At 38.9% G+C, this 11,182-nt stretch overlaps 1 protein-coding gene across 4 annotated transcripts in view; it reads left to right on the top strand.

Annotated features, from left to right (window-relative positions):
- Positions 1 to 11,182, top strand: part of LOC112467126 (AT-rich interactive domain-containing protein 4B) — a 33,138-nt gene that overhangs the window by 12,144 nt on the left and 9,812 nt on the right. For 3 of the 4 annotated variants that reach the window (XR_003042215.1, XM_025035606.1, XM_025035609.1), the window contains exons 2-6: positions 3,701 to 4,140; positions 4,218 to 4,463; positions 4,578 to 4,782; positions 4,884 to 9,831; positions 9,990 to 10,130. Coding sequence is in view for 3 of the 4 variants with exons in the window: in XM_025035606.1 (XP_024891374.1) it covers positions 3,701 to 4,140; positions 4,218 to 4,463; positions 4,578 to 4,782; positions 4,884 to 9,831; positions 9,990 to 10,130 (5,980 nt within the window). In the remaining variant the exon portion in view is untranslated. The remainder of the gene's footprint in view (positions 1 to 3,700; positions 4,141 to 4,217; positions 4,464 to 4,577; positions 4,783 to 4,883; positions 9,832 to 9,989; positions 10,131 to 11,182) is intronic. The other variant, XM_025035607.1, reaches the window with a different exon arrangement.

Consider the following 11,182-nt stretch of genomic DNA (forward strand, 5'->3'; position numbering starts at 1 on the left):
CCCCCCCCCCCCTAAGTCGACCCCAAGCTATCGATCAAGCCAACAATGTTAGAACTTGATCCGTTCACTCGTTATCGAGATCACGGTCGGTCTCGCTCCGCGTATACTTGGCACGAGACACTACCGTGTCTCTTGATATATTTTAATTATATTATAATAACTATATAAATATTATATACAATTATATATTTTAAAATTATGATCTTTTTTTAAAGCAGAGAATAGTAGAAAGCATAAATACAGAGTATTTTCTGCTTTGACCAAAAACACAAACCGTTGTCTGCTTTAAAATCTTTTTTTTATCTCTCCAAAAACATTTTTCTAATAAAAGGCCCTTATTTTAAAATCACAAATTATTCTTTTGCGTTTACATTTTTGCAATTGTTTGTAGTAATGCTGCAATGAATAACTAATGATCCACCATTTAATTCTATAATATTTTTGCAATGGGGACATTTTTTTTTTTACGAATTACATTTTTTTGTGCACAAATAGTCTAATAACTCGTAGAATCTTGTCGTTAAAGCGAGATATTCATAGAATTTCATTTTCCGATAGTTCAACAGTATGTTATCTGTACGAAAACCTATACTGGCTTATTTTCGAAGAGTATAATTTTAAATTTGCAAGAAATATCAACAACGGTAGGAAAGGTAATCAAGGACAATTTATGCTTAGTGAAGAATGTAACATGAAAGCATAGGGGAGACCGGGGCAAACTTGTCACTAGGCTTTTTACCAATTTAAATTTATCGTAGAAATTTGCCTTTCCTACTGTAAATGCGTCTTTATGTGCCAGTATTATCAACGGAATTTGGTGACATTCTGAGTTATGGTGTGATTTTTAGCGCGACTAAGCGTTTTTGATGGTAAAAAGTAATTTTTTTGATCTGTCGAAAATTTCTACTTTTTCATAGAGCTTTACTCTTGCGAATCTACCGGTAAGTGATTTTGATTGGAAATTCAATGCTTTATACGAATTCGATAATAGTTTTTGCATATTTTCAAAATTTTTATATTTTTGGAGTAACAAAAGTGAAAAACGACGTTCGGGGCAAAGTCGACACCACGCCGTTTTATCGGTTCCCAATAACAAACGATGCAGCTATATGGCCCATGACAAATACACGAAGAGAATTTTCTCTTAAAATTCACCCTGAAATCATGGTAGTTGTGGGACAATATGTTCCACAAAGAATTTTATGCGAGCTATTCTGATTAATATCCACCATAATAAAAAATATTAATATCTATTACATTAAAATATAAAATATGTTTGATTAATTTTATTAAAATATATCTAGGAAATTTCAATAATTTTTTAAAATTTACCAATCTGCTTGGTAATTTTTATCACGTTTGTAAAATGTTTTTTGTATATTTTAAAAATTCCTTGGTTGCCAAGTTGTTCCAAGTTTGTAGTGAATTTAAGGGTAAAATATAACAAAAAATTCTCTCCGTGTATGTGCGCACGTCTAATCGCGAATTTACTTGCATAAATTGTTTTTCAGACATTAGTTTAGATGAAAATAATTGAATGTTCAACAATTTTTGTTCTCATTATTTTCAATAATTGTTTTACTTAATTCTGAATTTTTGTACCTTCTAAATACACGATAAGCAATGTATGTTTAGTTTCAGACAATAAAAAATAAGTTCCAGATCAAATTGTGTCGATCAGGCTCGAAGTGTCGAGTTTGCCCCGGCATTTTTTAATTTGAAAATTTGTCTTTGCGTCACTTTTCCTTTCCTGGGTGCAAAACTAAGCGTCGTACAGCAAAAAACTTCCTTAAACAATTTTGTACCTGAAGGAACACTCTTTAAATGTGTACCATTTTTGCTTGAAAATTTTTATTAACCTTCAGGGTACAGACTATAAAAAAGTTACGTTCCGTACGGACATGGGTTAGCCTAACCCGGCGACTTTGATTGACTGTATATTGGGCTGTAATTTGTCAATTAAAACAAATTTTTTTTTCTTTGGATCGGAAATTTTCTCAAAAATACAATGGCGTTGATAGATTTATTACATTACTTGTTTAAACAAAGATACATTTGAAAATGTAAACCATTCTCAAAAAATTTTCATAAAAATTCACTTTTTCTTTTAAATTGCATAACTTGCATAACTTTTTTTTCATAAAGATATTGACATTTTTTAAGTCGCGTTTGAAAGCTAAAAAGTTGTTCTTTGAAATGGCTGAATTCGTTTTTTGATCCATTCCAAAAAGTATTTTTTTTTTTAACTATGAAAATACCCGTTTTTTTGCGATAGCGATATAACGTTACTTGCTTGATTTATCGTAATAACGCAAAAAAAATATCTTAAAGTAAAAATAGTTCTTTTGGATGTTGTTGATTAGTATAATATAAATAAATAACAAGAATTGAAATAATATTAACATGCATGCACGGATACGTTATGCTGGTATGCTACAGAGCATCATTTTGAGGTTAGAATGCACAAAAGTATATTAAAAATAGTAAATTATACATACCAGAATACTAAAAAAAAAAAAAAAACTTCTGCAGCAAGTACTCGAAAAACACAAATTTTTTTTTAACACGGATTTTGTAACGTTCCGTACGGACTGGGTGTAGACTACCCGAGTTCAATTTTCAAAATCGTATAACTTGAGCACCAAGCGTAGACTGACGCTGCCCTTTGGCGCTCACATAGTAGCTACCTCAAAGATCCCCCCCCCCGGTACGGACCCCCACCATTCACTTCCTTTGAAATGGCGCTACTTTCAAAATCCGCTCGGGTTACACTAACCCAGTGTGTACCCTGAGGGTTAATTGTTGAAAATTGCCTTTGAAAAAATTGTGTCGAGTTTGCCCCGGTTACCCCTATAGTCTAGATACGGTGTCAGATAATTATATTTTTTTTATTCAATTTTTTTGTTAACAACTTTTTAATAAACAATAACCGTCAGCTAAAACTTTCTGAAGGTCGTAACTCAGAAGGGTGATCTTGACAATATGTGTCAAGGTCAAGGTCATCGGAGGGAGGCCCGTATCTCTGCATAATTACCCCTTTTTTTACAATAACCTATAGTATTGTCTTCCAAAATATTTCCCTCTATTTTTGACTCACCCTGTATACATATGCTATGATACATATATACTAGAACTATTTTGTTGATATTTTAAATATTTTTTGCCACAAAGTAATCAATGTTTAGAGATCAGATATCAACTTCTATTTACTCCTATATTACTCTGTTTCTTCTGTTTGAACCTTATATGATTTATGTAATTATTGCATATGAAGAAAACTTATATTTGCACATCAGTATTGTTTTGCCGTTATTATATTGTAGATAAAATCAGTGGTTTTGTTGGAAAAACATAAATTGTAAGCTAATAACATTAAAAAGAACATTAAAGAGCATAGAACTTTACTTTAAAAGAAAATAATAATTTCTTTTATAAATGGCGGTCATGTGTTCCAGGTTAAAATTAAATATACTTATGATACAAATTAATATAAATACTGATTGAAATTAAAAAGGTTTAATTTATATGCAATACAATATATAAAAAGAATAGGTATTTCTATAGATCTTTGATTACTTTCCAATTAATTTATTAAAGTTACTTGTTAATTTACGTTATAAGTTCTGACGTGGAATTGTTAATTAATTAATATAGAATGTTAATTGTAACGTACATTGTGTTAATATCATTGTTGTTGCAGGGAGACGATCCACCATCCCTATCGGTGGGTACAGAAGTTAGCGCTAAATACAAGGGTGCCTTCTGCGAAGCAAAAATCCGTAAGGTGGTACGATCAGTGAAATGTCGTGTAACTTATAAACCACAAGGTTTGGGAACTGCTACGGTTGCCGATGATCAAATAAGAGGGACTTTAAGAGTAGGCGCCTCCGTCGAAGTTAAACATGTAGATCGGAAAGAACTTGTAGAAGCTACGATTACAAAAATCCAAGACTGCAGTCAATACACCGTGGTTTTCGACGATGGAGATATTACAACGTTGAGAAGAACCGCGCTTTGTCTGAAAAGTGGACGGCACTTTGCAGAAAGTGAAACGTTGGATCAACTTCCGTTGACTCATCCAGAGCATTTTGGGAACCCTGTAATTGGAGGTAGAAGGGGTAGACGATCAAGGCAAGCACAGTAAGTGCTGTGGAGAAATCCGTTTTTAAAAGTTCGAATAATTGTCTAATGTTAGCTATAAAATTCTTATGCAACAGGGATGAAAGCAGCGAAGATGAGGACAGTCCACCACGAGGCGCTCGTGACTCGGCTTCCAGCGGAGGTGCGAAAGAAGGAATGGAAACTGAACCAGAAATTGGTAGAGTGGTTTGTGTAGAACTCGGTGATAAAAAGAAGAAGGACAATTGGTTTCCAGGATTGGTGGTTGCACCTACTGCTCAAGATACAGTAAGAATACGAGTGAGAGATGATTATTTAGTGCGCTCGTTTAAAGATGCTAGATAGTAAGTGAGAAATCTTTATTACGAAGTATTGATTGCTATTACATTATCATGTCCACATACATTGTGCGCGCCTTGTCTTTGTATTGTGTGTAAATATATATATATTTTTTCTAGTTATACAGTACCCAAGAAGGAAGCTACAGAATTCACGAAAGAATTAGTTAATAAAATTGAAAATAGTACTCTGAAGGTCGCAGTAGAGAAAGCGCTTTTATTTTTAGAGAAAAATGAATTGCCACCCCATTGGGACAGGGATTCCCTCTTTGGACATTCTGTTTCTAGTGGGAATAGCGATTATGATGGAGAACTCGACTCAGATGTAAGATTTTTTTTTAAATCTATTTGCGCTTTTTTTCCTTTTTCTTTTACATTTTACAATGGCTATGGACCGTAACGTGGAATGGAATATGGTTTTTCTAGAGTTCGGACGACGAACCGCGTGAAGAAAAAGATCATTTTGTGGCTCAATTGTATAAATTTATGGATGATCGCGGCACACCTATAAATGTTTGCCCGATGATTGGAACTGAGGATATAGACTTGTACCGGCTTTTCCGAGCAGTCTACAAATTGGGTGGTTACAATCGTGTTACGAATCAGAATCAATGGAAAGCCGTAACACGACGACTTGGTTTTACGATGCAAAATTCGGCGTCATTATACAATCTTGTGAAGCAGGCTTATAAGAAGGTCTTACATTCTTTTGAAGATTTTTATAGAAAATTAGGCTGTACTATGGTAAATCATCCGCGAGGTAGCATGCGCAAACAACGCCCTGGAAGAAGTCTGATCCGCGACAAAGACAGAAATACTCCTATACCACCGCCAGCACCAGCGCAAGTGAAAAGTGACAAAGATGAAGATGAAAAGAAAGTTGTGGAGGATGAGAAGAAAGAGAAGAAGGAGATTAAGAAGGAACAAATGAAAGAAGAAGAAGTTGTCAAGATAAAAAAGAAAGAAGAATCTGAGGGAAACGGTAGCGGCCAGGAGAGCGATGTAAATGTGGAAGGAGATATCGAATCGTCTAATAATGAAAAATCACAAAAACCGACCACACAAATTTCTACGTTATCTCCTACTTCGTGCAGTACTACAACGGCATCATCCAGCCGGACCAAATCAAAAAGTAAAGAAGATATCAAGAAGAAGGTGATTGAAAAGAAGAAAACAGAGACCAAGAAGCAAGAAAAGAAGGATGAGAAGATCAAGGAAGAAGAAGCCACTAAGACAAGATCCAAGGCAAAAGATGATACTGTGAGAAATAAAGGTGCTTCCGAAGGGAGAGAAACTCGAACACCATCTAGAGAGGCAGACAAGAAAACGATGTCTAAGCAACGACGTTTAACGGATGAAGAATTAAAGAAACGAGGAAGGAAACGCAAGGAATATGAAACAGAAAAGTCGCGCGTGGACGAACAGCTTACAGAGACCGCCCCTAGCTATAAAGGTCCCGTCGAGTGTGGTGACAAATTGAAAGTATATTATGGCCCAACACACGAATCCAAAGTTACTTACGAAGCAAAAGTCATCGAGATAGAAAAGGAAGGTCCAGAACCAATGTACCTTGTACATTATACAGGTTGGAACACCAGATACGACGAGTGGATTAAAGCGTCTAGAATCGCACAAAACATCACGCAAGCTCAAGGTAGAGTAAAGCGCGTCAAAGCAACTCTGAGGCCTCAAACTCCCAGCACGAATTCGTCCAACAACGTCAAGTTGAAAGGTACTTGTAATTCGAGCGTTAATGCATCGCAAAGCCGACGCCGGGCGCAAAGCGTCGCTCCTACTTCCAGCACCGTTCAGTCAGCTTTAACATCTATAAAGGAAGCCAAAAGGGAAGAAAAGGAGAAAGACAAGGAAACAATACAACCAACTAGATCCACTACACCGCTATCTGTCGCTAGTTCTAGTTCCAGAACTAAGAGTCCTGCTACGCCCGCCAATAGGCTGACCAGAACAACAAGAAATGCAGAGTTATCCGGAATAGAGCATCGTAGGCGCACCAGAAGAACCTCGGGACACACGGACATATCTGTTGCATCAGAAAGCGAGGATAGTGAGGGTTACGAGACTGATACCACCGAACCTGAACAAACCAAAACCAGATCGAGAGGTATGGAAGAAAGAAAACGGAAGGAAGCGCGAAGTAGAGCAGAAGAGAAAATTCGAACAGACGATGTGATAAGTGATGGTGATGACGATAAAGACAACTTGGATGAACCACGTAAAGGTAGGCGTTTAAGAAGAACCCCTGGCAAATCTCAAGGTATCAAATCTGAACCTGATAGCGATCAAGAAGAACAACCGAAGGGCCGAGATTTCGATCTCAATCAAATACGATCTGAATTGAAAGGTTTCGACAAAGCTGTTAAGTTAGAGATAGTCAGGATGGAGCCTGAAGACGAAGTTAAGTTGGACGAGAAGGAAAACTTGGCCGCTATCACGGCGTCGCCCAAGTTGGAGAAAACTATCGATTCTCCGAAGGTGGAAGTTGTCGAAAGGAAAGTGGAAAGCACAGAAGACATATATGAATTTAAAGAACCGGAACCGTTCGAGTTTGAGGTAAGAAATAAGAGAGATACTAACTGCGATAAAGATAAATTGAAGAAGAGAATGTTCGAAGACGAGGCGAAAAGTCCGAAGAAGAAACAAAAAACGCCGGTTACAGCGACAGTAGTGAAGGAAACGAAATCGGAACCGCCAGAGAACGATTCTCGGAAGAAACCGAGGAAATTGTTTAGCAAGAGGTCTGACGATGCTCATGAAACGACGACTGCTCCTAGCAAACCACAGATTGCATCGTGCGAGGACGTTTTCAATAAGCTGAGTGAGTCGTCTACGTCATCGTTCAATCAATTGAAATCAACTGTCGCGGAAGAATCGAGTAATAAGGTGACTGGTTTAAATCTTTTGTTCAACGATTTGCCGGCAGACGATGAAGGCACGCGCGACGACTCTGAGGACCGTCTGGTAATTTCGGAGACCGAGGTATCGGAAACGGAACAAGAGAATGTGTTTACATATCAACAAGACATTCAGTTCCAAAGTAGCAAATCGCCGGATACAGCAGAATCAAGCAAAAACGAGACAAACGCTAAAGTTGAAGCAAAAGAAGAAACACCGATAATCAATACGAGCAGTAATAATACACCTCACATTCCCGATCAGAAACAGAACCAAATCAAATCTTTGTCAAGTCAAGTCGCTGCTGGGCAATCGCAGCCAGAATTGAAGATGTTGGATTCGAAGTTGCTTGATATCGTCTCAGTTCCATCGCCGATTGTGACACCGCCAGCTCCCATAAGCGCACGACTGCCAGCGACATCCACGATAGAAGAAAAGTTATCGGCCGCGATGGCGTTCCGAAGCAAAAATAAAGACATCAAAAAGACTTCGGACGAGGAAACACCTTATGTCGTGCGCGTAATCAAGACACTGAAGGAAAAGAAATTAGACACTCCTAATTTTCTGCAAAAAGGCAAAGACGCGGATTGCGTTATTCCTGCGGCCGAAGTAGATAAAAAACGCGAACACGAAAAGAACGATGAGACTGTACGCAGAGAAATCATGCGCGCGATAACTAAACGAAAAGAAGAAGAAATATCGAAGTTGAAGAAAGAAGTGGAAGATCTATCAAAGCCGAAGAAGTTCTCAGAAACGAAAATAGTCGCTGAACGCAAGATCAAATTGCAGGAAGCTACAAAAGACGAAAGTTGGAGAAACGCCGGATATGAGATGTCTGATAAAAAGCCTGAAGAGGAATATAAAACAATGGATCAGAAAGAGAAAGACAAAATTGAAAATCGTAAGAAACAAATCACTCAAGATATTATAGATTCCACGGATAGCAGTGATTCGGAACAAAGGCTCGTGATAGACAACGAGGAGCCGCAAGACGTTAAAGTATCGACATCTATCTTTGACGTGAAGCTACAAGCGGAATTGGATCGTATAGAAAATACGCAAGAGAGACACGCGAGGTCGCAGGTATTGAAAACTTCACAGAGTATCCATCAACAGCAAGAGCAGGAATCTACGGAGTTCAAAATTGATGCAGCACCCATTCTGAAGACAGATGAAGAGGGCGAAACAATGAATTCGCTGCTATGCGAAGAAGAGATACCTGGCTCGCCGGCCCCACTGTCCGAGAACATCGAACAAGTCAATGTTGGTCCTTCATGCAGTCCACCAAAGAATGAAGTATTAGAAAATAACATAGTGCTGATGGAGATGCCTTTTGCGAGTGCACCGACCTCGAGTCAAAATACAACGAGCAGTAGCACCGCTACCCTCAGTATAGCATTACCAAAGACTATAGAAACGGCAATGCCGGTTTCGTTATCAATGCAACAGAACACGTCCTCAAACATGCGGCAGTCACAACAACAACAACAACAACAGCAGCAGCAGCAACAACAACAGCAGCAGCAGCAACATCATCAACAGCAACAGCACGTGTTGGCTCTGATACCACCACAACGACGAGAGAGCAACGAAGCCGCACCGGTGATGGACAATACGCCGCCGACGACACCCGATTCGAGCATTTCCAACATTTCGGGCTCGCCTAGAGACGAGAGAACCGGTGGTTCGTCGCCTACTTCCGAGGATAACGTCAAGCTTAATCGCGACAGCTCCGAGGCGGATAACGACAGCGCGGGCAAGGGCCTAGGCTTGAGTGAGGACGACACCCTACCTAACTCTGAAAGTAACTCCGCCGACAAGATTCTTAAGCCGCCTGCCAAACGTACAGTTGAGGATATGCAGTCACCCAAGAAACGCAAAAGAAACAGAAAAAATTCGGAATGCGGTCACGGCGGTGGCGGCAGCGTTGGTGTCGGCGCCGGTGTCGGTGATGGCATTGGCCTTGGCGTTGGCGTTGGCATTGGGGTTGGCATTGGCATTGGCGTTGATGCTAGCGTTGATATTGGTGTTGGCGTCGACGTCGATGTCGGTATCGGTGTCAGCGGTAACAACAGCAGCAACAGTAATAGCAGTAACAACGGTAGTGGTGGCGGCAGAAATGGTGGTAGCAGTGGCAGTGGCGGTGACGGCAGCGGTGGCAACGGCGGTGATGGCGGTGGTAGTGCCAATAACAGTGGCAATGTTAGTGGTTTTGGCAATAGCACTGGCAGTAACGGTAGCGGCGGCGGCACCGTTCCGAAAAAACCTGGCAGACAGAACGGTAGGCATGGCAGATACGGAGCTGGGAGCGACAGCGACGACACTAGTGAGGGATCCAATCTTTGCGGAGTCAACAACACACCGACAAATCGTGCTAGCACCATCACCAACGTTCCCGATCTCAGTACCTACTCGTCAAGATCACCGAGACCAACAAAGTACAATTTTTACGTTGAATTGGGTACGTTAAATAATAATACTTCCCCATTTGTATGATTTTATCATGTTGAACATGATGAAAATCTTTGCTCGTCTAATTGTTTTTAATCCTGAGCACAAGAATATTTTCTAAAACTAATCTATAATCTATAATCTGTGTGCTATATTATGTTTTCACAGATCCTGAATTGGATGGTAGTCAAAGAATAGCTGTACTACAGCAGAAATTAACTGAATTACGAAAGACGTATAACGCTGTAAAGGTTGAGCTTGCTGCTATAGAAAGACGTCGAAAGAAACTAAGAAGACGAGAACGAGAAGGTACCCAATAATAAATCTCTAACACTGTTCAACAAAAAAAAATTATATATATATATATATATATATATATATATATATATATATATGTCGTAGGCTTTAGAAAAATCAGCCCGTTAGCTAAAATCCTAGGAACTTAGCTAAACGCCGGCCAATAGAATCAACCGTGAATTAGCGTAATAGCCTAGTAATTTCAGCCTCTTAGGCTAAAAGCCGGCTGTTAGCCTAACGGCCTGACACGCTTTGGGCAGTTAGAAAAATGATCATTGGATAGCATTGCGAATGTAAACAAAACATTTAATTACACATGTACATTATTATACATTATTATACATTATTATATTTATTAATGCAAGTTGAGCTCATGTGGTAACGAGAGTTTCACAAAATCTTTGCTTTAAGGGGATCCTAAAGCCGTCTGTAATACCGGCTTTTTTTCTTAGCACTAATCTTTTAATTGACTTTATAGAAATGCAAAATTCTTGTCTAGAATTAAAGTACGCATCAAAATCTAGGTCATGGTGGTCAAATTTATATCGAAAACGAAAAAAAATTAATATTTTTGTTAATTTTTGGTATACGTGACGACAATATTTGCTTTGTACAAAAATTCCACGATAAATATCCACAAAATTAGACCGGCATGACCTAGGGACAACATTTAAGAACAATATCGTGCAATTAGATCTAAGATTGAAAATCTAGAAAAAAAGATTACTTTATATAACTTTTATATGTGCAAAAGCACATTCAGGTTGACAGGATAAGCAATATTGCGTGTGGCAAGAGATGGCGCAGTAATCGAACAAAGACAGATGCCTCTCGTTAGACAAGGACAGATATAGGGCCAAAGCACATAACATGGCGTAGCGATATACGACGGTCGTAGACCCCGACCTGACAGATCAGGATACGCCAAAGCTTGTGCGTTACTTACGTCCACGACTACGACTGTCATATGTGCTTTGGCCCATAGATATATGACAAGAAAACAGAATTAGAAATGTTGACATTACCGACGTCGAGGAAGTTCAGCCTTCACTTTAGGATCCCCT

Source organism: Temnothorax curvispinosus, unplaced genomic scaffold (genome assembly GCF_003070985.1).
Source record: "Temnothorax curvispinosus isolate PA1 unplaced genomic scaffold, ASM307098v1 QBEX01016913.1, whole genome shotgun sequence".
In the NCBI taxonomy this organism is placed as follows: Eukaryota; Metazoa; Arthropoda; class Insecta; order Hymenoptera; family Formicidae; genus Temnothorax; species Temnothorax curvispinosus.